The sequence below is a fragment of the Piliocolobus tephrosceles genome, chromosome 17 (assembly GCF_002776525.5).
Source record: "Piliocolobus tephrosceles isolate RC106 chromosome 17, ASM277652v3, whole genome shotgun sequence".
NCBI classification, from domain to species: Eukaryota; Metazoa; Chordata; class Mammalia; order Primates; family Cercopithecidae; genus Piliocolobus; species Piliocolobus tephrosceles.
The window spans coordinates 29133657-29160383 of record NC_045450.1 but is presented as its reverse complement, the minus strand read 5'-3'; the positions used below and the strand labels follow the sequence as shown (position 1 = coordinate 29160383).

Here is a 26727-nt window from a genome sequence, read left to right as displayed (position 1 = left end):
GGAGGCCCACGTCGCCTGCGGCCCAGCTGCAGAATGCTACAAAGCAACAGGGCCGGGCCGGGCCGGGCCGGTGCCGGGGCCTCGGAAGCGGCGCGGAGGCCAGAAAGAGCAACCGTCAGTTTCCTAAGCTGTGGACTCCGGGACTGGCGCCCGTTCGTGAATAATGTCCCTCCGCAGCCGCCGTAGCCCAGCCGGAAGTGCCGCCAGCCACGTCCACCGTGCGGCAGGAGAGGGGCTGGGAGCCAGAACCTCGGAATGGCTGACGACGCGGGCCTAGAGACCCAACTGTGTTCCGAGCAGTTCGGGTCCGGGGAGGCACTGGGCTGCCGAGCCGCCGCGGACGGGAGCCTGCAGTGGGAGGTCGGGGGCTGGCGCTGGTGGGGGCTCTCCAGGGCCTTCACGGTCAAACCCGAAGGACGAGATGCGGGCGAAGTGGGGGCTCCCAGGGCCGCCTCACCACCCCTCTCCGGGCTCCAGGCCGTGTTCCTGCCGCAGGGCTTCCCTGATAGCGTCAGCCCGGACTATTTGCCCTACCAACTGTGGGATTCCGTGCAGGTCAGCTCTGTCGTCTGGGGCAGGGGACAGTGCAGGCCGCCCATCCCTCCCCAGTTACGGACGGGTGACTGAGGCCCGGAGCTGAGCGGGGGAATCTGACATGCCCCGTACAACAAGAACAAGAACAGATGACGGCACTTAGACCGCCACGGTCCTGCGCTCGCTTCTCACCCTACTTGTTTTCTTCTCCAGGCCTTTGCTTCCAGCCTCTCCGGCTCCCTGGCCACCCAGGCAGTCTTGCTGGGCATAGGGGTGGGGAACGCAAAAGCCACTGTTTCAGCTGCCACGGCCACCTGGCTCGTGAAAGGTGAGCTGCACCCCTGGAGCCTCACGTATTGCTGCTCTCAGCCCTGCCTTCACTGGGCTCTTATGTGTATATATGTATGGACTCGTGCCTCATTAGGTAGAATTCAGGCAGGTCTCCCCATTGATTAGAGCGGTGCTTTGTAACCGAGTCTTACTGCTGACATCTGGAAGACCCTCATCCCACTCACCAGCTTGGCAGCCGCACTCCATTCCCCACACAGACTTCTGAGTCTAAATCATCTGGATCCCAAATCCCGTCCCTTCCCCTTTATCCCTATTCTCTTTGTGGAAGATTGCATGAGAATGCGATTAAATAAAACTGCCCGCTGCCCAGGATAGGGGAAGTTGGTGAGCTCCAGAAAAAAAAAGATATAATTGGTCCTGAGTAGAAGGGAGGAGAGCCTGGAAAGAATGGAAGGTATTGTGTATGCTCTGGGATACCAGATGATGCTGTAAATAATAGAGTGACTATCTGCTGAGTGTGTACAGCTTTTAAAAAATTGTTTAAGGAAAGAAAAAAAAGATACAATTTGGTACCGTGCCACCCAGAGAGGGAAATAGAACAGAAAAGGGAAATTGTTACATGTTCTACAGGAGGAGGCCCCATGGCTTTTGCCACTGTCCTTTGTCTTTCACTACTGCTCCCAGGGGATATTAGGCTGGTGCAAAAGTAATTGCGGGATTTCTTTGTCGTCGTTGCCATTAAAGGTAATGGAAAACCCGCAATTACATTTGCACCAACCTGATACATCAGCTCTAAGGGAAAGCTCATTCCGTTAGTAGAATCAGTCTGGCCACATCCCTTGTGAGCCTCTCTGGATTTTTTTGAGAAACAGGAGCCTCCTGTTTACACCTTTACCATTAAGACTGAGAGAACTGGGCCGGGCGCGGTGGCTCACAAAGCTTTTAATCCTAGCGCTTTGGGAGGCCGAGGCAGCCGGGGCAACAGAGGGAGACCCCCATCTCTATTTTTTTTTTAGACTCGTAGTCTCACTGTCTGGAATGCAGAAGTGCAGTGGCATCCCAGGCTGGAATGCAGAAGTACACTGGCACAATCTCAGCTCACTGCAGCCTCCGCCTCCCAGGTTCAAGCGATTCTCCTGCCTCAGCCTGGCAAGTAGCTGGGATTACAGGCGTGTGCCACCCTGCCCTGCTAATTTTTTGTGTTTTTAGTACAGAGTTTCACCACATTGGCCAGGCTGGTCTCGAACTCCTGACCTTGGGAGATCCATTCACCTCAGCTTCCCAAAGTGCTGGGATTATAGGCGTGAGCCACTGCACCCGGCTTGTTGGCCGTATTTTTGGAATGCATTTGGAGCTTGGGTCAGTAGTTGCTGTTTTCATGTGATATTACCAATGTGTTGCCTATACAGATTGAATGAATATCCCTTATCCAGAATGCTTGCAACCAGAAGTGTTTTGGATTTCAGGATTTTTTTTGGATTTTGGAATATTTTCATGTATATAATGAGATTTGTTGGGGATGAGAAGTCTAAACATGAAATTCGTTTATGTTTCATATATACTTTATACACATACCTTAAAGGCAGTTTTATACAATATTTTCAATAGTGTGATTGAAACAAAGTTTGTGTTCATTGATCCATCAGAAAGCAAAGATGTCAGTGTCTCAGCCACACGTGGACAATCTGGTTGGTTGACATCCCCATCATTCCTGACTCTGAATGTATATGCTATCAAGAAGCAGTCATTTTCTTATACCTGTTCACACATAAGTACTTAACAGTATAAAACATGATACCCCACTAATACAGTGAGAAATTGTGTGTTCAGGGTAACTAAGCAGCACAGCAGGTCACCAGAACACCTGTATCAGCTTCTGAACCACAGCAGCAGCAACAAAAACGGCAGGCTGTCAGTCTTCAGCTGTTTTGATGAAAAGGTTACTGGACACCATATTTTATTTTTTTTAAGGTGAGAAGAAACAGAAGCGGTTGAAGGACAGGAAGCGGGTCTTCTAGGGATGAGGAAGTGTTCTGCTGGGTGGCTTTTTAAAATGTTTCCTCCAGAGTCATTTGCCTCATTAACTGTGGTTTCTATCTTAGAAGTCTCTTGGATTCTATAAACTGCCTGATTTCTTGTTCTGTTATGAATGTATGCTGCTCTAGTGCCTCAATAATCCCCTCCCACATCCTTACCATACTGTCTATAGGTACTTTTTCTGCAGTGTTAACAACGTCCTCTTCATTGTCACTGTTACCACGATTGCCTTGATTCAGAACTGAAGGGGGCCAGCCCCTCCACACCTGTGGGTATTTCTTGTCAGGTAGGACGAGAGACAGAAAAGAAATAAGACACAGAGACAAAGTATAGAGAAAGAACAGTGGGCCCAGGGGACTGGCACTTAACATGCGGAGGACCTGCACTGGCACTGGTCTGTGAGTTCCCTCAGTATTTATTGATTACTATTTTCACTATCTCGGCAAGGGGAATGCGGCAGGAGAACAGGCTGATAGTGGGCAGAAGGCCAGCAGGAAAACGTGAGCAAAGTAATCTGTCACAAATAAGTTCAAGGGAGGGTACTGTGCCCAGATGTGCACGTAGGCCAGATTTACGCTTCTCTCCACCCAAACATCTCAGTGTAACAGAGTAGCAGAGCAGCATTGCCGCCAGCATATCTTGCCTCCAGCCACAGGGCGGTTTTCTCCTATCTCAGAATAGAACGAATGTACAATCGGGTTTTACACCGAGACATTCTGTCTCCAGGGACATGCAGGAGACGGAGGCCTTCCTCTTATCTCAGCAGCAAGAGGCCTTCCTCTTTTACTAATCCTCCTCAGCACAGACCCTTTACAGGGTGTTAGGCTGGGGGACAGTCAAGTCTTTCCCTTCCAACGAGGCAACATCTCAGACTGTCTCAGTCAGGGGAAACCTTGGACAATATCCAGGCTTTCTTGGGCACAGGTCCCTGCAGCTTTCCACAGTGCATTGTGCCCCTGGTTAATCGAGACGGGAGAATGGTGATGACTTTTACCAAGCATACTGCCTGTAAACGTATTGTTAACAAGGCACATCCTGCACAGCCCTAGATCCCTTAAATCTTGATTCCATACAGCACATTTTTGTGAGCACAGGGTTGGGGCTAAAGTTACAGATTAACAGCATCTCAAGGCAAAACAATTTTCTTAGTACAGATCAAAATGGAGTTTCTTATGTCTTCCTTTTCTACACAGACACAGTAACAGTCTGATCTCTCTTTTCCCTACAAGAACAGTTTGTGCTGTTTCACCATTGGCTGTTTCTACTGTTGGCATCGTGTCTGCACTCCCAAAAGCTGCGGATTTTGGAGGATTTCAGATTTTAGGTTTTTTGATTAGGAATGCTTAACCTTGGCCAGGCATGGCGGCTCATCCCTGTAATCCCAGCACTTTGGGATTGGGGGGCCAAGGTGGGTGGATCAGTTGAGGTCAGGAGCTCAAGACCAGCCTAACCAATATGGTAAAACCCCATTGGTACTAAAAATACAAAGATTAGCCAGGCATGGTGGCACATGCCTGTAGTCCCACCTACTCGGGAAGCAGAGGCAGGAAAATCACTTGAACCCGGGAGGTGGAGGTTGCCTTGAACCGAGATAGTGCCACTGCACTCCAGCCTGGGCAACAGAGCAGTATCCTGTCTGAAACAAAAAAGGAACGCTCAACGTTTAACTCAGACAAGTTATTAAGAAAAATTAAGATCATTTTAAGATATGAAAAAAAAAAAGGGGCCCAGGTGTGGTGGCTCACACCTATAATCCCAGTACTTGAGGAGGCCAAGGCAGGTGGATCGCTTGAGGTCAGGAGTTAGACACCACCCCGGCCCACATGGTTTAACCCCATCTCAAACAAAAAACACAAAAATTGGCCTGGCGTGATGGTAGGCACCTGTAGTCCAGCCTGGACGACAGACTGAGACTCTGTCTCAAAGAAAAAGGATGAAAAATCTACTTTAAAGGCTTCTTGTTATTGGCTGCGTGCGGTAGCTCACGCCTATGATCCCAGCACTTTGGGAGGCCAAGGCAGGCGGATCACCTGAGGTCGGGAGTTCGAGACCAGCCTGACCAACATGGAGAAACTCCGTCTCTACTAAAAATATAAAATTAGCTGGGTGTGGTGGTGCGCGCCTGTAATCCCAGCTGCTCAGGAGGCTGAGGTGGGAGAATCGCTTGAACCTGTGAGGCAGAGGTTGTGGTGAGCCAAGATCGTGTCATTGCACTCCAGCCTGGGCAACAAGAGCGAAACTCCATCTAAAAAATAAATAAATAAGGCTTGTTATCGATAGTAAAAGAAGCTCTCAATTAGGATTTTACAAGTTCATTTTCATCAGACATGGGAAATTTCTGTGCAGAGCTTCAGATGAGAAAATTACTTGGAATTTTTTGATGTGATCATTTTCAGTTACATGTCTCTCAGTGGAACATGATGCTAATTGTCATGAGTAGCAATAGTAATAAAACTTGTTGCTAATATTTTGGCAACCTACCTTAAGCCGCACATTTTTTACCGTACATTTTTTACCGTTATATGTATCTCTGCAGCAGCCATATTAGTTAGCTGCCATTATTCATTTTTTTAGATGGAAAAACAGACAAATTTTTTTGTGTGGTTATGTAACTTATCCAGGGTCACTCAGGGCCATGATTTTGACCCAGGCAGACTTATTCCTGTGTTCAACTCTTAACTACCACACTCTTTTGCCAGCTAAGATTTTCAAGTGGAGCCAAGTACAATTGTGGTCATTCCTTACTAGGACTCAGATGTTTCTAGATCTTACAGCTTGGCTAATTGTAAATGAGGAGGGAAAAAAAGCAAGTGGGAGTTAAGTTTTCTATTCTAGTGGACAGTATTGACTCAGATGATAGGGAGTATATATATCATTTGTCCTGTAAATGCCTCTGATGATCCATGGAAAGGTAGCATAGGCTCCCTTTCTGTCAGGTGACCCAAGGAGGACATACACCTGAGTGGATACAAGTGTGTAGCCAAAGGGAAGAAAAATAGAGTCTGGGTTGGACATAGTGGTTCATGCCTATAATCCAAACACTTTGGGAGGCGGAGGCAGGCAGATCACCTGAGGTCAGAAGTTTGAGACTGGCCTGGCCAACATGGTGAAACCCCGTCTCTACTAAAAATACAAAAATTAGCTGGATGTGGTGGTGCGTGCCTGTAATCCCAGCTACACAGGAGGCAGAGGCAGGAGAAGATCTTGAACCCAGGAGATGGAGGTTGCAGTGAGCCAAGATCACGCTACTGCACTCCAGCCTGGGCGACAGAGCGAGACTCCATCTCAAAGAAAAGAAAAATAGAGTCTGCCCCACGGACTCCTTCTCAACAGGTAAAAGTAATCCTGCCATGTTCACAGTCACTAAGTTGATCCAGTACCAGAATCTTGAATGGCACAATGATGATTTTGCCAAGAATATAATGTACTTGAAGGGAAGAGGTTAAAGTGAGTGATGGGAGGCCTGTAAAACCACCTTGTTGGGTATGACTTCCAGGGTCAGACAGGACAGAAATGGAGAAACAAAGCAGGCCAGATGGCAGTAGCTTGGACCCATGCTTTCCTTCAGTGAGATAGCCCCAGCTGATGGTGGCCGTGAGAGAGGGCAGCCCCAGTGTGGCCATGTCTTCAGGTGCTTCCAGAGAAGCTGGAAATCCATATTTTCTTGTAAAATGCCCCAATTTTATTCATCAATCTGATGGGAGTCTCAGGGAATGATCCCTCCCAAGGTCTCAGGATCATTGTGAAGATGAAAAGGCACAGGTATTTCAGGTGTGCACCGGAGCGCTTACTGATTTCCCTCAAGTCCAGGGTGGGCAAGCATGACTCAGTGCCCAAGAAGGGGAGAATGCATCTGCTCTCAGTGGAGAATGGGAGGGCTGGTCCAGGTCATCGCATTTATGTTATGTGGAAGCTCCCAGCCCTCATTCCCATAAGTAGTGTCCTTTCTCCTACATCCCCACCTCAGGGTCAGTGCCCTCAAGCTCAGACAAGTCCAAATCCTCTCCCGTGGTGTCTGTCCTCTCCCATGTCCACTGTATGAGTCTCTCCCAGGTGTCTCGTTCTAAAATATTCCTGCCAGGCCTAATGGGTGCTACTGTCTGTATAATGGATGGTCCAAATTGACAAATTTTTTCTGTAAAGGGCCAGATCTTAATGCTTTGCAGGCTTTATAATCTTAGTTGCAGTAACTCAGTTCTGTCATTGTCTTGCAAAAACAGCCATAGACAATCAGTAAACAAATGGGCATGGCTGCATTCCAGTAATACTTTATTTCCAAAACCAGGGAGTAGTAACAGTTTACTGATCCCTGGTCTAAATCAGTGTTTTCTATACCGATTGCTGTCTGCTCTTTGGCTGGATTTTGATCGTGGAATCATCTCGGTCACTGTGGTCATGAAGTACTTGGCAGAGAGAGTTAGGTAGCCAGAAAGCATTGATTGTGCAAACGAAGGTCCCACTGATTCCAGAGACTTCTCTTACTCTGCCCAGCCTAAGGAGGCCTGTCCCTCTGCCGTGCAACCCCAGCTGCAGTTCAAATCTTTTTTTTTTTTTTTTTTTTTTCCTGAGACTGGGTCTTGCTCTGTCACCCAGGCTGGAGTGCAGTGACATGATCATAGCTCACTGCAGCATTGATATCCTGAGTTCAAGCCATCCTTCCACCTCGGCCTCCAAAGTAGCTGGGTCTACAGGCATGCCACCATGCCTGGCTAATTTCTTTCCCACTTTTTGTAGAGATGGGGGTCTTGCTGTGTTGCCCAGGCTGGTCTTGAACTCCTGGCCTCAAGCGATCCCTGGGCCCAAACCCCCTGTAATCTCAAAGTGCTGGGATTACAGGCCTGAGCCACCATACCCGGCCCAAATCCTGTTATTTATTTATCCCGTAATAACCATCTGTGAGCCACCTGCCCAGCCTAACAGCTAGAATAGGTTAGCAATAACCTTGGAATTTCCACTTAAGATTTCCTGCTTTTTTGAATAGTTTTACCAAATAGGTAAATATTCCTAAGTGCTATGTTGTTTAGTTTTAAGTTTAGAGCTTTATGAACTGTGCTGTGTGTGGTCTTCATGAGTTATTTTCATGCAAGAGTTTAATAGTAGTATTCATCTATGAATGAATGCCTCTGGGTGAATATACTAGAATGTATGTATTCCGTCAGTCAATATTTGCATTATTCCCAGGATTTTTGCTGTTATGAACAATTCTGCAAAGAGCGTTTCTTGTCCATGTCTCCTAGGGGACATATTGAGGAACTGCTATGTGTAGGCACTTCTGACCCCGTCATGCAGCTATGACTGTCCGCAACTTCTAGTACCAGATTGAGTTCCCAAGGGCAGTGACTCAGGGTGAATTGACCAATTCAGTGCCAGGGTCTGCCAGGCCCCACAGCTCCCACACCTCTTCCTTGCTCCTTACCTGTGCCTTCTCTCCCCAGATTCAACCGGCATGCTGGGCCGCATTGTCTTTGCCTGGTGGAAAGGGTGAGTTTGTCTTCCTGGCCAGCAACTCTGGCAACTCTTCCTAGTGGTGGTAGTAATGATAGTGATAGTATTGCCATTAATTTTGATTGTAAGGGTTCCATGAGATGGTCTGTGCTAAGTGCTTAATGCCAGTGGCATCGTACATAATAGGGCTAAGTAAACACCAGCCACCATTAACAGCTGTAACTGTGCCCCCTGAGCCTCTGTATGTTGTCTCTAATCCTTACAGCAACTCTGTAGGATGGGATTGGATATGTACATTTCATCAATGTGAATGAGGGAAGTTACTTGCCCAGACCATACAGCTTATAACTAGTGAGATGGGATTTGAACCTGAAGCCTGTGCTTTCCATGATATTGGGCAGTTCACTGGGCAGAACCCTCAACCAGGCCGTGTGTTCAGGATCTCCTTATGTGTGTCTGATACCCCTCCCAAGAATGTTCCCATTCCCTCCAGGAGATCTCAAACCGAGACTTGGGCCTAATGCTGCAAATCCTGAGCGGGGCTGGGGCCGCAGTATCCTCCTGACCCTAGAGAAGTTGTTTCCAAGTGTTTGTGCACAGGGCAGGGAGTCACTGTCTGAAGAAAAGGGCAGGTGAGGTAGTCATCCACGGTGTTGTGTAACAGAAGTACCCTAGGCCTGGATGTTGGAGCCCAGCTCTCTTAGCCTTTTCCCCCACTGTTCGTGTGATCCAGGGAAATCATATCCCCTGTCAGGGCTAGTTGTCTGTAACATGCAGGGTTACACACTCAATGTGATGTTTACTAGTCCAGAATACACTCGCTGGGTACCCTCACTCTAAAGCAAGAAGAATAGGGAGAGGCAGAGGAACCCAGGAAGAGCCTCCCTCCAAGGATGGACAGAGGTTGGGGAGCAGCCACAAGACAATCAGGGTTTTCCTTGGTAAACCATGAGTTCATAAGCGGGAGACACTAGGCAATCAGTCAGTCACTGAAGATCCTCCCAGCTAATGGTGGCATTTTAGGTAGCAGTGACCGGGTGTGGGGACAGATGTCTGTCTAGGGGTGTGAATTTTCCTGAGCTCTTCAGACTTTACTGTGGTCCAGGACTCCCCACACTGCCCATAGGATGTGTTTCTCCTTCAATCCAAATCACAACAACCTCTCTTCCCCAACAGGAGCAAACTGGACTGCAATGCCAAGCAGTGGAGGTGAGGAGGAGCGGGGATAAGGGAGGAGAGTCTTCCATTATGAAAGTGTCCTACCTCTGACCTCTAATCTCTGATCCCTCCCCAGGCTTTTTGCGGACATCCTCAATGATGTAGCCATGTTCCTTGAGATTATGGCTCCTGTATACCCAATCTGTTTCACTATGACCGTCTCCACCAGCAACCTGGCCAAGGTAGCCACCTGTGGGACACCCATCTGCCCAAGACACCTGCCTTGGTAGTGTGTGAGTTTACCTGGGCTCTGTGTTCAAGCCACTTCGAGAAGAGTAAGAAAGTTCAGATGTTTCTACTCAAACCCAACCATCCTTTCTGACCCTCCTCCAGCCAGACAGCGTCTAGTGCCCCAGAAAGTGTAAGGCAATATCTAGAGCCACAGGACTGGGGAGGGAGCTCTGAGCTGAGAAGTGGAAAGGGGTTGTCCAACGTCAACATTTGGGACCAGCTTCCTTGACTTCCATTTGGTTCTTTCAGTACAGTATTTATGGAGTGCCTGCTGCATGTTTGGCACAGAATGTGGCCTCCTGGCTTTGGAAAGAAACCACACATAATTGCTTCAGTGTTTGTGGAATTATAGGTACAGGTATTCCAAATGAGAAATGTGGAGGTCTGCAAGAGAGTGAGGCGGGGATTCTAGCCTGGTCAGGGAGTGTAGGAAGAGCTCCCCCGAGCCTGGGTCCTGAAGATGGAGTTTAAGGTGCAGGGCGGGTGTTCCCGGCAAAAGAAACAGCACAGCTTAAGGTCTGGAGGCAAGATGGAGATGGAGCACAGGCCGCACCGTGAGCTGGGGGCCACGTGGGGTGCAGGTACACTCTTCCTCCACGCCAGGCTGTTGCCTGCACAACCTTTACAGGTTGGTCTCATCCAAATGAGGACACTGAGGCCTGGCGTGGTTCAGTAAAGAGCATATCCTGTCAGAGTTAAGTACCTGGCCCAGAGGAGAAAGTCAAAAAAATGGAAGACCCATTCCAAGGCCCGTCTATCAACTTAAAATCATATTAGGGCCATGTTTCTCCATAAGCACTGGCATTTGGGTTACAACGGTTCCTTGTGGTGGAGGACATTTAGCTTCCCTGGTGCAGGCCTAAATGCTATGAGCACCCCCTAAACAGGGTAGGAAAACCCAGAGAAAAGCATGGCTATAGCTATGGACCGATGGTTGTGCCCTCTGGCTTTTGCTTCAAACTCTGCCTTTGGGGCCTCAGTCTCTTCATCTGTCCAACAAGGGAATGGAACAGGGCCATGAGCTTCCCTCTGAAGACCCCTCTCTAGAGTTCCCCTCTCCACGACCTCCATGTCCAGCTGCACCAAGAGAAGCCAGTTTGGCTGTCATCCATGCTACCGCCACCACCACTGCCACCTCCTTCTCCTCTCTTCCCCCTTCCCCTTACCTGTCACCTTCAGCTGAACCTTCAGTTCTATTATTTTTCCCTCCTCAAAATCTCTAATCCATTCTCTCCTCCGTCTCCCTGTCACCACCTCTCACTGCTGAGAGCACTGTTGCTTCCCAGGTAGCCTCCCTGCCGCTCCCCTCTCAGAGCAGCCTAGTGATCCTTTCAAAGAGGAAAGTGATCAAGTCACTCTGCTGCCCTGTTGCTCTTAGGGAAAGACCTTCACCAGGCTTGCCAGGCTCTGCGTGGTCAGGTCCGTGTCAGCCATTCTGCCCTCACTTTGTCCCTCGTTCCTCTGGCCTTGGAACAGACTGTTTCCTCTGTCTGCATATTAACTTGTTTGTTTATTATCTGTTGATCTATACGCTCCATGAGGGCAGGGCCTCGGTCTGACTTGTATCACAGCACCTAAGTCTATGGCCTCTAAAAGAGCCCTCAGCCTGGTGTGGTGACTCATGCCCGTAATCCCAGCACGTTGGGAGGCTGGCATGGGAAGATCTCTTGAGCCCAGGAGTTCCAGGCCCACCTGGGCAACACAGGGAGACTCTGTCTGTATTCAAAAACTGAAGATAAATAAAAATAGTAATAAAAGAGCTTTGATGAACTCAGGATGATTGTGGGTGACTAGTGACCCTCCTGATGAGCTTTATCCTGCAATCTCAGAGGGAGAGTTCTGGGCGCCCTGGGAGGTCAGGGCCATCAGTGTAGGTTTTGACAGCTTTCACTGGGGCAGGAAGAGAGTAGAGGAATTACAGGAGGCAGATGTAAGCATGAAGCTGGAAACCAGCTTGAGCCTTCTGCCAGCAATGGGGAGGGTGTGGCCAAAGCAGGAGCTGGAGGGCTGGGAGTTCTGGGATGAGAATGGTCTTTGGGCCTCCACCTTGGAGAAGGAAATTAAGCTTCTGTGAGGCCAGTCCCCAAGGTGGTAGTGGCAGGCGGGACTCCAGTTTCCTAGAACAGGACAGGGAAGTTGAGCCTAGGGGGCATCAAGGTAAGAAGTAGATACCAAGGACAGCATTCAGAGTTTGGCCAGGGAGCTGGTCTGAGTGCCTGTGTTACCAGGACACGTGTCTCCACCAACCTTCTCTCTTCCCCTCCCCACCCAGTGTATCGTGAGTGTTGCTGGTGGGGCCACTCGGGCTGCCCTGACCGTGCACCAGGCTCGGAGGAACAACATGGCTGACGTGTCAGCCAAGGACAGCAGCCAGGTGAGCGCCAGAGCTGGAGGGAGGGCGTGGGGTGGGGAGGGGAAGTGGGGAGAAGCCCCTGAGTGCCCTGGAGGGCCCAGGAGCACATTGGAAGAAGTGTGGGTGCTCCCTGCTGACTCAAGACACCCAGGCAGGAGTAGGGTTTGGGCTCTGATGGCAGCAAGTCTGAGCTGATCTCAGGCCCTGCCCGCCACCTGTGTGGCTGAGAGCAAGCCCTCAGCCTTGCCCTCTCCAGACCCCACCTTGCAAGCTGGATGTTCTGATCACATGAGGCCCCACATGTCAAGGCAGTTGGCAAGTCAGAGGCACCCAGCACGTGGGTTTGCTGGGTCACTGGCTGGGGCCTCCACTCAGCAGTTTAGCAGGCCTGCTGGCCCAGCCCCCCTACCCGCCCCAGGGAGCCTAGAGTTGGGGTAGGGACACCCCTAAGGCTGAACTCTGCATGGATTAGACCTCCACAAACCCCATGCTGAGGGCTTAACTCTCTCGCCTGTCATCCTAGCACTTTGGGAGGCCGAGGTGGGAGGATCACTTGAGGCCAGGAGTTTGAAACCAGCCTGGGCAATCCAGCGAGACCCCATCTCTACAAAATATATAAAAGAAATACTAACCAGGTGTGGTGGTGCACACCTGTAGTCCCACCCTCAAGCCCAGGAGGTGGAGGCTGCAGTGAGCTATGATCACCCCAGTGCACTCCAGCCCAGGTGACAGAGCAAGACCCTGTCTCAAAAACAAACAAACTCTCACACCAACCTTGCAAGGTAGGTACTACTTTAGCCCTGGTTTACAGATGAGGAAATTAAGGCCCAGGGAAGTCCCAGTAGTGTGAGATGGTTTTCTTTGACACTGAAGCAATTTAGAAACTGCTGTTCTATGCATTCCTACTTTCTGGCCTTCTCTTCCATTGTTTGGCTCAATAATCTTAACCCAAGCTAATATTTATTAAGCACTAACCATGTGCCAAATATTTCATTTCTGGGAACTCTTTAAATTCTCACAGTGGGCATGTGCAGTAAATGCTCATGGTTGCCTTAGTACAGATGAGGAAATAAAGCATGAAGAGGTCCCATCTCCCTGGGGACCCCTGGGGAAGTCCCTTCTCTCAGGATGCTCAGGCTCATTCCACCCATTGTCTCTTCCGAACCTAAGTCCACAGGCTGTTAAGGAGCAAGAAGGAAGCACAGCACAGGCCCCTCACCGCACGACTCCCAGCTCCATGCCTGCTGTCCCTCGCCTGTTCTCTCGCTGGCCCCCAGCCCTCACCCTAACCCCAAGCCATTTTTCCCAAGGCCCCAGGGCTTCCTCGGTCCACAGAGTCAGGAACATATCCAGGACTAACCTGGGAACATGTCAGTCCCGCAGCAGACCCCAGCTTTCTGCCGATGCAGCTTTGCTGTCACTGGATGTGGCCACTGGAAATGACTCTTCCCACCTGGGAGAGAGGAGGTCCCTCTGCTCCTGAGCTTCCAAGGTTCCTGATCCCCAGTTTCCTGCCACACCCACAGCCTTTATTCCCACGGCATACGCCCTTCCCCGGGGATGGCTGGGTGAGAAGAGCTCTCCAGTCTCAGGTCCTCTCTATGCCAGGACCAGCTCTACCTGGGAGCCCAGTTGTCAGGGGCACTAATTCAGACTCCACTCTCATGATGAGTTGGGGGCAGGGAGCCTGGGGTCCCCTAGGGTGATCTCAATCCAGCCATCAGAGTGTTCTTATAACATTGATACACAAGGGAAGAGGTGTGGATCTTGTTCCTTTTCTTCCAGGGTGGTTCCTTGACCCCTTTGCAAATTTATCTGCCAGTTATTGCATGCCAAAGGAGCTTGGTGGGAGGGGAGCAGTCAACTTAAAATCAGTAAATAAAAGTTATTCCAGCTCATGCCTGTTACCCCAGCACTTTGGGACGCTGAGGTGGGGATCACTTGAGCCCAGGAGTTCGAGATCAGCCTGGGCAATATAGCAAGACTCATCTTTACCAAAAAATGCAGTAATAATCAGTGGAGGCGTGGTGGTAGGATCACTTGAGCTCAGGAGTTTGAGGTGGTCATGAGTTAAGATTGTACCACTGCACTCCGGCCTGGGTGACAGAGCGAGACCCTATTTCTTTAAAAAAAAAAAAAAAAAAAAAAAAAGTACACATTAGTAAGTGCCTGAGTGTGGGTCTATTCTGGTGACTTGCAAGGCAAAGAAGACGTGTTCATGGGTATTCCAAGGGCACCTACCTGGGCAAAGAAGCAACTGATACACATATATGTATTTAGACAGAATATCACTGTGTCTCCCAGGCTGGAGTACAGTGGTGCAATCATGGCTTAATTTTTTTTTCTTTTTTGGAGACAGAGTCTTGCTCTGTTGCCCAGGCTGGAGTGAAGTGGCGTGATCTCAGCTCACTGCAACCTCCACCTGCCAGGCTCAAACAGTTCAGCCTCCTGAGTAGCTGGGACTACAGGCACACACCACCATACCCGGATAATTTTTTGTATTTTTAGTAGAGACATGGTCTCACCATGTTGCCCAGGCTGGTCTTGAACTCCTGAGCTCAGGGAATCTGCCCACCTCGGCCTCCCAAATTGCTTGGATTACAGGCACAAGCCGCTATGCCCCACCAAATTTTTAATTTTTTTGTAGAGACAGGGTCCCACTATGTTGCCCAGGCTGGTCTCAAGCTCCTGGACTCAAGTGATCTGCCCACCTCAACCTCCCAAAGTGCTGGTACTACACGTGTGAGCCACCTCGAGCTGGCATCTTTTAAATGACAGTTTACCCACCAAAAACTAAAAATTTACTCCCATTGCAGTAGGGAGCCCTGGGAGGTTGTGGATCAGGGAGGATGGGGTGGAAGGCACTCAAGGGTACTCAGTGGCCTGGAGGGACACCCTCCAACTCCTACTCCCTCTGCCATTTTCCAGGAGACACTGGTGAACCTGGCAGGGCTCTTGGTCAGCCTCCTGATGCTCCCTCTGGTGTCAGGTTGCCCTGGGTAAGCCGGGAGCAGGGTGGGCAGGAGAGCCCCAGCTGGGCCTCTGCCCGCCTCGGCTACCTCACTCTCTCACCCCAGCTTCAGCCTTGGATGTTTCTTCTTCCTCACTGCCCTCCACATCTATGCCAACTACCGCGCGGTCCGATCCCTGGTCATGGAGACGTTGAACGAAGGCCGGCTCCGGCTGGTCCTGAAGCACTACCTTCAGAGGGGAGAGGTACTCAACCCCACTGCAGCCAATCGCATGGAGCCGCTGTGGACAGGTGACTCTGCCCCTTGTCTCGGGTCCTGTGTCTCAGCCTCTCCCACTGCCTAGGCGTCCTGACCCCAGCTTCCCACAGGTTTCTGGCCAGCTCCGTCTCTATCCCTGGGAGTCCCCCTACACCGCCTGGTCTCCAGGTGAGTGGCCTGGCGTCTCCCACTCATCACCGCTGCCACCCACACTCCCGCACACACCCCTCACTCCAGTTACACACTGGCCTCCCTGGCAAGGCCCCACCTCTCTGTCCTGGTTTCTTCATTGCTGCTGGACAGACATGGGGGCAGCGTGGGTGTGTGAGGAAGGAAAGGGTGTATAACATGAAGCAGATGTAAGGGATGTGTTTGATGGGTGAAGGAAGAATGGGCAGATGGGGAGTTTGGATGACTGGATATAGGAAGAAAGGATAGATTGGGGTGTGTGGGTAATGGCTGAGGGAGAGAGGAAGCGAGGGGCCCTGAGTGAAGCCTGGATCATTTCGGTTCACCCTGGGTGGCTGTTCAGTGGCTGGTTGGGCATGCCTGCCTTTGCTGTCCTCCACCCCCACTGCACTTTCCTCTCCCCCACAGTGTCTTTGAGCTGCAACAGCTGGTTGAGGGGCACCAAGAACCCTACCTCCTCTGCTGGGACCAGTCACGAAGTGAGTGTGCCTAGTTCTCCCAGCCTAAGATGCACCCTCCCGGGTCAGCCTCTCATTCCTCCAACCCAGGGCCCCCAGCTCTGGGCAGTTTGGAGGCTGCCTGTTCTGGGGGTTGCTCTAGACCATTCAAATTACAGCTGCAATGCCCCAGTGAAATTTACTTCACCCCTTTGTAAAACGGAGCTAACAGTACCTGCCTTATTCCCTGCGGTGTTTTTATGAGGATCAGATAATGTGACTGCAAAGTATCTTATATATTGCAGCACTCTTAGTAAGGCTATGACCTTTGCTGTCCCTGGGAAAACCACCCTTCTCTCCCGTCCTGGGTTGCCTCTTGGGTAAACAAGTCCTTGAGTGTGCTGGTCTGCTGGTGAGTGTGAAAAGGCGCTTATTCTCACTAGCCATTAAAGAAATGCAAAATAGACCCAGCCCAGTGAGCTGCTGTGAAGTTGTATTTGGAAATTGGTCAGTTTGGCCCAAACATTGGGGAGCAACAGGAGATGAATTGGAAAGGAAAGGGTGAGGTGCTGGCCTTCCATGCCAGGCCAAGGTCTCAGGGCAGACAGGGGAAGCAGGGTGATGGGATCGAGGGGGTTTGGGAGGTTTCCATTCCCTGATACCAGTCTGTCTCTGGGTCCCTCCAGACCAGGTACAGGTAGTTCTGAACCAGAAGGCAGGCCCTAAGACCGTCCTCAGGGCCGCCACACATGGGCTGATGCTTGGGGCCCTGCAGGGAGATGGACCCCTTCCAGCAGAGCTGGAGGAGCTGAGGAACCAGGTGCGGGCAGGTAAGTGCCTCACAATCTAGACTGCTGATGCCTCCGGGCGGGGAGGAGAGGGGACAGACTCTGTCCTGCTGGAGGATACAGAGCTTCTGTTCTGCACCCCCACACCCAGGTCCTAAGAAAGAGAGCTGGGTCATCGTCAAGGAGACACACCAAGTGTTGGATATGCTGTTCCCAAAGTTCTTGAAAGGTAACATACCTCAGCTCATGGCTGCTTGGTCCCTGAAGCCTTGTCCCTGGGGGCCCCACCTTCCCCCACTCCCATCCTTCCACCTGAAAGGTGAAAGACTTGGGTTCTTGGTCCTGATGCAGAGGCTCACACCTATAATTCTAGCGCCGTGGGAGGCCTAGGTGGGCAGATTGCTTGACACGCTGCCTGGGCAACATGGTGAAAACTTGTCTCCACAAAAAAATACAAAAATTAGGTGTGATTCTGCACTTGTGGTTGCAGCTACACAGGAGGCTGAGGTGAGAGGATTACCTGACCTGGGAGAGGTCGAGGCTACAGTGAGCCATGATTGTACCAGCCTGGGTGACAGAGCAAGACCCTCTCTCTCAAAAAAAAAAAAAAAAAAAGACTGCCAGGCACAGTGGCTCACACCTGTAATTCCAGCACTTTGGGAGGCCAAAGCAGGCAGATACTTGAGCTCAGGAGTTCGAGGCCAGCCTGGGCAACATGGTGAAACCCTGTCTCTACCAAAAATATAAAAAAAAATTAGCTGTGCGTGGTGATGCACGCGTGTGGGACTGTCAGGAGGCTGAAATGGGAGGATCACTTGAGCGTAGGAGGCAGAGGTTGCAGTGAGCCCAGATTGTGCCACTGTACTCCAGCCTGGGTGACAGAGACCCCCATCTCAAAAAAAAAAAAAGATGGGTTCTCCCTGCAGTCCTAAGTTTAGCACTCAGTTTCCCTGTCTATAGGAGGGAGAGCTTAGAATGATCTCTGAGGTGGTATCAGCGTGGATAGTCTGTGTAATCCCATTTGGCATGTAGGAAATGGGAGGATGGAGTGGGGAGGCCCTCACATTGATGAGGACGTTTTTGTCTGGTGCCTGTGCATCCCAGCGCTCTTCTGTGTGCCATTTCAATGAATTTTTCCTGCAGCCAGGTGTGGTTTCAGCCTCATTTTATGCCAGACTCACCCAGCAGAGGCAGTGGGAGCCCCAGTAGTGCACAAAGCCTGCACCCAGCCTGTGCCTCTCCTTACCCTTGTCCCCAGCATTCCCAGCAGCACCCCATGATCTCTCCCCAGGACTGCAGGATGCTGGCTGGAAGACCGAGAAGCACCAGCTAGAGGTGGACGAGTGGAGGGCTACATGGCTTCTGTCTCCCGAAAAGAAAGTCTTGTGAGCGGCCCAGACAGAGGCCCAAGCCCAGGACAGGAACCTGGAGCAAGGACACTTTGGCCACAGCAGGACAGGGGAAAGGCAGCTTTATTTTTCCTTAGGGCAACTGCAGCAGGTGGGCCAGGCCCTCATGGGAAGTGACTGCCAATCAGATGCAGTGGGCCCCAGGCAGAGGAAGGCTGGGAGAAGGAGAGCCAGGACCTTCTCACCCCACTGCCCCTTCCCCTTTTCTGGGGAGCACCGCAGGCTCCTCACCACCACTTCCTGTGAGGCTGTGGCTTATGGTGTCCAACACAGTTGGTCTTAGGCATAGAAGCCCCAGAGGAACACGGCCACTGCCATCATGAGCAGGGCGTTGAGGTTGACCACACGGGCCCAGCTTGGGTCCTCACTGATGTCCTCCAGCCGCCTGGTTGCTGCCACTGCCTCCTCCTGGGTAAGGGGCGGAGGACTGCCCACCCCACCCCTGCTCATTCCACAAAACCAGAGCAGGCACTGGCGGAAGAAGCTTGGTGCCGGGGCTTGGGGCTCTGGGGGAAATTGAGGCCCTGCAGTTAGTTTGCGGGAACTCAGCTCTCCTAGCCCCACCTGCTGGCATGGTGCCCTACCGTCCATCTCCATGGCACGCTCTGGGCACCCATTCTGTACAGGGAGTGAGGACCCTTCCTGTTCATCAGCATCCAGGTCCTCCCGTTCCTCCTTACTGTGCCGGAGACTGAAGACCAGGCGGTGGAGCTGGGGAGGGTGGGAGCACGGACTAGGTGGGAGTTCTGTCCCCCCATGCCCAACCCTGAAGTCTCTTGCACACCAGCTCGTCACTGCCTGCCCTACCCACCTCTTGAGTTCACACAGCCAGCCAGGCTCAACTCATGCCAACTCCACCCTACATGGCAGCCCTGTGCTCTCGGGATAAACCCCGAGCCCCTGAGCTTGTGTTTACAGCTGTTGGCCCTGCTCCCCCAGCTTCATCAGCTCAGGTCCCCTGTCTACACCCAGATGGTAGCGCTTGCGACCCTGGCCTGGCAGTCCTGCTCACAGTGTTCTGTGCCTGTGTGCTCCCACCCTTCCCTCCTGGCTGCTGCGGAATCCCTGTCATCCTTCCACACCCGGATCTCTTGTCCTGTCCTCACCCCACCCTGCCACCATCAGCCCTGCGTGGAGCCACCTGCCCTTCAGCAACAAAACCAAACCTTTTCGTGAGCGTTCAAGATGGTATTGTGCCCCACCAGTCAGATCCTGTGTTTTGAGTCCCAAAGGCCATGCCAAGGATTGGCTCTGGGAGGCTTTAATCACCAACCCATCAACATCAAGCCTCCCCCAGGCCGGTTCAAATAAATGTATTTAAATAAAAATGCTTGCTGTGCAATTGCAACTGCAGCTGGACCCCCAGCCCGCTCCCAATCCTCAGTCTAGAAATTCAGGTTCTCCCCACTGCACTCCGGGAAGCAGAGGGCAGGTGTAAGTGGTTGCTGTGTCCCACAGTGCTTGTTTGAGGCACCCGGCCACTCACGTGCTTGCGGGGAATGGGCGCGGTGCACAGCGAGACCAGGAGGGTGAGGAGGCCGGAGCAGAGAAACAGCACGATGGCGAAGTAGAGGTAGTGCACGCCGCAGAGGAAAGCCGGGCATGCTGAGGGTTGCACACAGCTGCCCGAGCCGAAGGAGAACTCGGGAATCAGGCGTGCCAGGCCCATCAGGAGGCCCCCGATGAGTCCCCAGAAGGCGCCCTGCGAAGGAAACAGGTCAGCCTGCTCAGGATGTGCAAACCCAGCCCTGCTGTCGACATGCGCGCATGCCGCTCACCTGCTCATTAACGCGCGGCACGAAGAGTGCCAGCACGAAGACGGCGGACACCGGCGGTGCCAGGTAGCTGGAGACGGCCTGGATGTAATCGAAGAGCTGCCCGCCTTGCGCCGCCTGCACCACGGGAAGCCACGCCACCGACACTACCACGATGAACACCACCCAGAGCCTGCGGCGGAGGCCGTCGGATCGAACCCCGGACCCTGGACTCCCCTGCGCGTGCGCAAGCCCCCGCCCCGGGCTGATCCGTTAGGGAGGAGGGGAACCCGGGCCGCACCGTCCCACCAGCAGCAGCTCGCGGTCGCCGGCGCTGGGCCGCAGGCGCGTATAGATGTCCATGGTGAAGAGTGTGCTGCTGCTGTTGAAGATGGAGGCCAGCGAGGACATGAGCGCGGCCAGCATGACCGCCAGCATGAGTCCACGCAGACCTGCGGGCCGACGGCAGCCGTGAGGCTGGGGCCACTGGGGGTCAAGGGCGGCTGCAGCTGCACGAGGGACGACCCCTCCCAGCAGCGGGCTCCGCAGCGAGCTTGCACCTGTGGCCGGGGACCGCCCTCACCGTTGGGCATGAGCTTCACGACGAGCCGCGGGTAGGCAATGTTGGAGCAGCCCACCTCCGTGCCGCACACGCGCCTGCACACCTCGGGCACCACGCACGCCACCTCGTCTGCCAGAGAAAGCCCACCGCGCGGCTAGGGCGGGGCCTGGTCTGGGAATCCCAGGAGGTAGGGACTGGGAATCCTAGCAGAGGAGGCGTGCGATCCCCGGAGGGAGGCGGGACTCCGCGCCCAAACTCCCGAGTCTTAGGAGGGTGGCTAAACTGGGAGACGGGTGCCCGGCCGCTGGCACAGGAAAGGGGCGGGGTGGGGACGCGGACGTTACCCGGGTACAGAATGCGGCTGATCATTCCCGGCATGACCATGAGGAACATGGGCGTCAGCTTCAGGTACCCGCACAGGATGCAGCCCGCCTTGATGTGGGTCAGGTTCTTCCCGGCCAGGCAGCGCTGCACAATGACCTACGGGAGGGGCGTTCAGCTGCCCGCGTGCGGGCCTCTCCTTGGCCCCACCCCGCGCCCGGGCTCTAATATGTGCCCCGCCTCTGGCTGGTGAGTGCCCCAAGTTCAGCTGCACGCTCGGAGCAGATGGAGCCTTCTGTCTGGTTTAGCACCACCCTGGAGAGGTTCTCGCCTCTCAGACTGCGCCTTAGACAGTTGTGGGAAAGGCGGGGAGGGACTCAGGCTCCGCCCGTCTCGGCTCCGCCCCGGCCTCACTGCAGGCGCAGCCCGGTCCCCGCACCTGGTCGCTGCACCAGTACCATCCCGAGACGATCGTGAGTCCCAGGAGCAGCGCGGGCCACGGCAGATCCCCGGTCACGGGGTGCCGGAGCAGGTGGTAGGAGTCGGGCCGGGGTCGATAGCAGGAGCTGGAGATGTTTCCCACGGCTGGATCCTCGGACACCGTCAGTGAAGTTGCTGCTCTCAGGTATTTGTCGAAGAGACCCGAATACCCGCCCACCTCGTGGAAGGCTGCCGGGCAAGGCCGTCAGAGGACCCTTCTTAGGACCCTCAGACCGGAGTCGCGCGACGGCCCCGCGCGCAGGCCGAGAGCTCCGCGATCACGCCCCTCGCGCCCCTCCCTGGTAGGCGAGCCCCTACCGTAACCCATGAGGATGCAGGAGCCCCCCAGGATGACGAAGGTCTGTACCGTGTCCGTGTACATCAGCGCGGCCAGCCCTCCTGCAACAGGCCGGGGTCAGGGGACAGCCCAGCTGTTTATGTCACAGACAGGCTGGCCTTATCAATAAGGCATCTTTGTGGGAATTTGAGAGAGTTCCCCTTCCTGGAGAATAAATTTCAAAATGATGGCCCATTCTCGGGGCTCACGCACACAGGCACCAACAAGCAGGGCTTGGTGGGCAGAGTGTGGCTTAGTTTTAGGGCCAGGCCACACTTGCAGGACCCCCACTAGCAACCCCCTCTAGGCCCCAGTTTTGTTTGTTTTTGTTTTTGAGACCGAGTCTCGCCCTGTCACCCAGGCTGGAGAGCAATGGCGAATTTTAGCTCACTGCAACCTCCACCTCCCCAGCTCAAGCAATTCTCCTGCCTCAGCCTCCCCAATAGCTGGGATTACAGGCGTGCGCCACCACCTCCAGCTAATTTTTTGTATCTTTCGTAGAAATGGGATTTCACCATGTTGACCAGACTGGTCTTGAACTCCTGACCTCGTGATCTGCCTGCCTCGGCCTCCCAAAATGCTGGGATTACAGACGTGAGCCACTGCTCCCAGCCACCCCCAGTTTTTTCTGCGTCATCATAGGAGAGGGTGATTCTCTAAGATCCAATACTCAGTTCTGTTCCTTCTCAAGGTGGGGCCCCTCAAGCAGGCCTTGGCACCAAGCCCTGCCTACTCTGGTCCACATCTGACCTCAGGCCCCACCCCAGGTCCCTCTGAACCATACTAGGTTTGTCTAGAGATCTTGGAGACTCGTCAGGTGCACTCTCCCAGGTGTTCAAGGCAGGCAAGAGCTGCTAAATCTTCCTTTTCTCGCAGTTCTCACTCAAGCCCAGCATGGCTTTCTCTCTCTGAACTTCCAGTCAAAATCCAGGAGACAGTAGAAAGAGAGGAAGCCTTTGCTCTCCAAATATTTAGTCCCTTCTCCTGCTTGGACCACGCCACACTTCCAAACCTCTCCAGCTCGCTTTCCTCTGGCAACTCCCTAAACCCTGGCCACAGCTGGCAGCAGTGTCCCAGGCCCACTCTTTTTCCTAAGCTCCTGCTGGCACCTGTCACCGTGTAAATCATGGTGATGCCCAGAAGCGCGATGACGGAGGCATAGATGTTCCAGCCCAGAGCCTGCTGGATGAATACAGCTCCGGAGAACATGTCCACCTTTGGGGAGGAGCAAATGCCAGGTCAGGACCCAGGGCAGTGTCCCTGGCCCACCTCCTGCCCAGACCATGCCCTACTAGCTTCAAAGCTTCCCTCCATTTTTCCAGGTCCCAGCTTTGTGGCTGGTGCCCTGGAGACATTCCTTGCAGGTTCTGCCTCCATCATCATAACCCTCACAGTGGTTTCTCCTAGGTCCCACGCCCTCCAGAGTTCTCTAGAGACCCCACTCATGACTCCGCCCTTCTAGGGCCCCATCGCATCCGCCACACGCGCTCACCGAGATCTTGGTGAAGATATACAGGAAAAGGGAGAGCACAGACAGGTAGAGGCGGACGCGGCGGCCGCCGAAGCGCTTGCGCAGGTACTGTGGCATGGTGATGACCCCCGCCGTCAGGTACACGGGTGCAAAGAGCCAGCCCAGTAGCAGCACCACGAAGAGCGCCTGCCGAGGGCAGTACTGCTGCTGAGAGTGGCTTTGCCCTCATCCCTGAGGATCTGACCTCTTCGTGAAGGTGCTACTCCAAGCGAGTGACCCTGGAAAGGGCCACATCTGGGGCCCAGAGGACAACTGCAGGCGATGGCCCCGGGGTCCCGGGCACCAAGGAACAGAGCTGACACCCTCCTGGGTTCTTAACTGGAGCCCTCCTTGTCTACCCAGGTTATCACTCCTGGCCCATTTCTCCCAATGTTGTACCTATGTTCATCTAGATATGAACCCCAGCATAGACCCCTCAGACTGACCTGAGCCAAAGCCACCCAAACCTTGTGTCCCTCAAGGCTCAGCTCAGTGGCCTCCTCCTCCAGGAAGCCCTGAGCTCAAAGCCTGATCTCCCCTCCAACAGGAGCCTCAGTCCCAGAGCTTTGTATCTGCTCCTCACTTCTACAAAGGGCTTTAACTTGGCCCCAAGTTCCTCACAGACCACAGCTTCAGAGCACATCTGAGCAGGTGCTTCCCTGGCTTTGAGGCTGCTCACCCCACTCAGAGAGGAATAAATGGAAGCTCCTAGAGGCAGTGGCTGGTCCAGGCTGGCTCACATGGCAAGTCAGAAGCGGGACCGACAGTGGTCACCCCTGCACCCCTCTACTTCCTGGCTAGATGTGTGACCTCCACTCCCAGCCCAACCTCAGTCCCACTGCCAGTCTCATTCCCCCTTTCCTGGAGTTTCCCCAAGGTGTGACCCTTCCAGATGTTCTCACTGGGGGTGGGGTTATTGGGAAAAAAAGGGCCTCACATTCCATTCGAATCCAGCCACAGCCAAGCCACTTGCAGCGCCAGTCCCTGCCAGGCCCACAAAGTGGCCACTGCCGATGTTGCTGGCGAAGAGAGATGCCCCAACCTGGGTGGCCAGAGGAGGGAGTGAGCAGGGCTGCTTCTCCAGGCCCCCTCCCGTTCCCAGTCCAGCCCGTCTCACCGGCCACCACACCATGCTGCGTCCTGCCAGGAAGTAGCCGCCCACAGTGCCTCTGTTGGTTCTGCACATGGACTGGGAGACAGAGGCGGGGGAGACCTGGGTTCGGGGCACAGCCTTGGACTTCATTAGCGTCCTCAACACATTCCTCAGCCTTGTTTCTGGCTGAAGATTAACAAGCCTAGTTTCCCTGATCATTTGTACTGCCACCCCCAACTCCTCCCACTCAGGACAACCCAGGCTCTAATCCCAGTGTCCAATTCCCCAAGTCTTTTCACATATATTTTCTTTTTTTCTTCCTTTTCTTTTCCTTCATTTTTTGAGACAGAGTCTTGCTCTTGTTGCCCAGGCTGGAGTGCAGGGGCATGATTTCGGCTCACTGCAATCTCCACCTCCCAGGTTCAAGCAATTCTCATCCTCAGCCTCCGAAGTAGCTGGGATTATAGACACATGCCACTAAACCCAGCTATTTGTATTTATTTATTTATTTATTTTTATATATTTTAGTGGAAACAGGGTTTCACCAAGTTGGCCAGGCTGGTCTTGAACTCCTGGCTTCAAGCAATTCACCTGCCTTGGCCTCCCAAAGTACTGAGATTACAGGCATGAACCATTGTACCCAGCCCCACATCTGTTTTTAGAGATAAGGTCTTGCTCTGTCTCCTAGGCTGGAGTGCAGTGACATGATCATAGCTCACTGCAGCCTTGAACTCGTGGGCTCAAGCAATCTTCCCACCTTGGCCTCCGAGTAGTTGTGACTACAGGCACACACACCAGCATGCCTGGCTAATTTTTCCTTTCTTTTTTTTTTTTTTTTTTCCTTTTTTTTTTTTTTTAAGAAACAAGGTCCATCCAGGCACAATGGCTCACACCTGTAATCCCAGCACTTTGGGAGGCAGAGGCAGGAGGATTGCTTGAGCCTAAGAGTTCGAGACCAGCCTGGGGAACAGAGTGAGACTCCTCTCTATTTAAAAATAAATAATTTTTAAATAAATTTTTAAAATAAAACAGAGATGTGGTTTCACCATGTTGGCCAGTGTGGTCTCAAACTCCTGGCCTCAGTGATCCCCCTGCCTTGGCCTCCCAAAGTGCTGGGATTACAGGTATGAGCCGCTAGTCCCGTCTCAACTCCCCAGGATTTATCATGCATGGATTTGGCTTGACCTTCCTGGGGGCCTTCAATATTTTCTGCTGGTCAGCCATAATGTGGCCAGGGAAATGAGACCCCATTTAGAATGTCAACCCTGATAAAAATCCATGGACCCCTTCAGCTAGCACACTCCCAAGGTGGGAAGACAAGGAAGGAATGTTGGCTGGGCCTTCCTGAGGCCCTCCAAAGACCTGTTTGCCCCCAGGCCTAGGTTTCTCCTTCAAAGATCCAAGCATCATTCTTCCACCCTTGGCCCCCTGAGACTTTTCTCCCAGGCCCCAAAGCCAGCAGCCCCCAGCAGCACCCCACCCCCCACTTCTTACCCACAAACCAACGCCAATGACCAGCAGGAAATATGCAGCAATGACTAGAATGTCAGCAGGATTGTCGATCAGGGCCCTCTGGGCCCCCAGCTCTGGTGCCGAGCCTGCCTCTGTGTGCTCCTCCATTCTCCCCAGGATCTGCCCCATCCAGGGACCAGTCCCTGGATTCCCCCAGGGAAGGATTAATGGTTACCTCAGGGGCACTGAGCCGACAAGTCCCCCAGGTCTCGTTCCCGCTCCCCAGCTTTATTTAGCTGAATCAGGTCATATCAAGACTGAAGGCTGGTCCTGGGGAGCTAGACCCTTCCAAGTTCAAGAGCACTCCTTCCTGGGCCACAGCCTCCGCCCTCTCCCCTGTGCCCCAGGCTCAAAATCACCTCTTTTACTCCCTAAAAATGCATTTCTTCCTTCTTAGCTAAGCCAGCACCTCTGGATTTAACTAATCCAGAGGAATCATTTTCAAACCCAAGTCTGACAGGGCCACTCACCCTCCTCAGGAACCCTCCATGGCTCTTAGTACAAGCTCTTCAGCCTGATTTCCAACCCCAGCGGTGCCCCAATTCCCGCTTATCCTTCCCCCTGCTTCTCCAAACCAAATCTAGAGGAAATCAGAAATCCTTTCCCACTCCCTTAACCTACCCAGCCCAGATTTTTGCTTTTTGCTTTTTTTGCCCAGATATTTTTATCTCCACCAAATCCTTGCACAAACTGTGTCTTCTGTTTAGAGCGGTTCCCTGTCTCCCAAATGGCCAACTCCTATTCAGCTTTCAGTACCCAGCCTATGTCGCCTCTTCAACAAAGACGTCTCTGACATTTCTGATGCAGTTCTGAGCACACTATGTGGCCCCTGCCTGGGTCCAGGTCTGTCTTCCCAACAAACTAGAGCCTCCTCAAGAGCAGGCTTGGCTGGGTGTGGGGACTCATGCCTGTAATGCTAGCATTTTGGGAGGCTGCAGCGGGAGGATCACTTGAGCTCAGGAGTTTGAAACTAGCCTGGGCAGCAGAGTGAGACCT

At 52.9% G+C, this 26727-nt stretch overlaps 2 protein-coding genes across 3 annotated transcripts; one reads left to right on the top strand and one right to left on the bottom strand.

Annotated features, from left to right (window-relative positions):
- Positions 1-199: 199 nt before the first annotated feature.
- C17H16orf58 (chromosome 17 C16orf58 homolog) lies at positions 200-19498 on the top strand. The gene is made up of 13 exons (XM_023191129.1): positions 200-555; positions 748-862; positions 8298-8343; positions 9484-9516; positions 9602-9707; positions 12029-12130; positions 15038-15108; positions 15187-15371; positions 15450-15507; positions 15937-16007; positions 16652-16795; positions 16905-16982; positions 18045-19498. The coding sequence occupies exons 1-13, from the start codon at positions 256-258 to the stop codon at positions 18140-18142; spliced, it is 1407 nt and encodes a 468-aa protein (XP_023046897.1). The 5' UTR covers positions 200-255; the 3' UTR covers positions 18143-19498.
- On the bottom strand, positions 18210-25852 carry SLC5A2 (solute carrier family 5 member 2). Of its 2 annotated transcripts, XM_023191128.2 has the most exons (14): positions 25714-25852; positions 24244-24315; positions 24064-24168; positions 23109-23273; positions 22726-22831; positions 21598-21678; positions 21239-21468; positions 20823-20958; positions 20500-20607; positions 20218-20368; positions 19941-20109; positions 19649-19864; positions 18747-18873; positions 18210-18668 (listed from the first exon to the last, which is right to left on the bottom strand). In XM_023191128.2, exons 1-14 carry the CDS (start codon positions 25837-25839, stop codon positions 18442-18444), a joined length of 2019 nt encoding a protein of 672 aa, XP_023046896.1. In that variant the 5' UTR covers positions 25840-25852; the 3' UTR covers positions 18210-18441. The 2 variants fall into 2 exon arrangements, with proteins under 2 accessions (XP_023046896.1, XP_023046895.1); XM_023191127.2 differs by having other exon boundaries at positions 18210-18873; positions 25714-25839.
- Between the last annotated feature and the right edge of the window lie 875 nt (positions 25853-26727).

What these genes read in the sequence shown, in the direction of transcription:
- SLC5A2 (XM_023191127.2), bottom strand. Translation starts at nt 25,839, where the DNA reads ATGGAGGAGCACACAGAGGCAGGCTCGGCACCAGAGCTGGGGGCCCAG. An exon ending in TGGCTGGATTCGAATGGAAT is followed by an intron (nt 23,274 to 24,063) that starts GTGAGGCCCTTT and finishes TGCCCTCGGCAG; the next exon opens with GCGCTCTTCGTGGTGCTGCT. An exon ending in CGTGAAGCTCATGCCCAACG is followed by an intron (nt 20,369 to 20,499) that starts GTGAGGGCGGTC and finishes GTCGGCCCGCAG; the next exon opens with GTCTGCGTGGACTCATGCTG.
- C17H16orf58 (XM_023191129.1), top strand. Translation starts at nt 256, where the DNA reads ATGGCTGACGACGCGGGCCTAGAGACCCAACTGTGTTCCGAGCAGTTC. An exon ending in CCACCAGCAACCTGGCCAAG is followed by an intron (nt 9,708 to 12,028) that starts GTAGCCACCTGT and finishes CTCCCCACCCAG; the next exon opens with TGTATCGTGAGTGTTGCTGG. An exon ending in CTGGTGTCAGGTTGCCCTGG is followed by an intron (nt 15,109 to 15,186) that starts GTAAGCCGGGAG and finishes CTCTCACCCCAG; the next exon opens with CTTCAGCCTTGGATGTTTCT.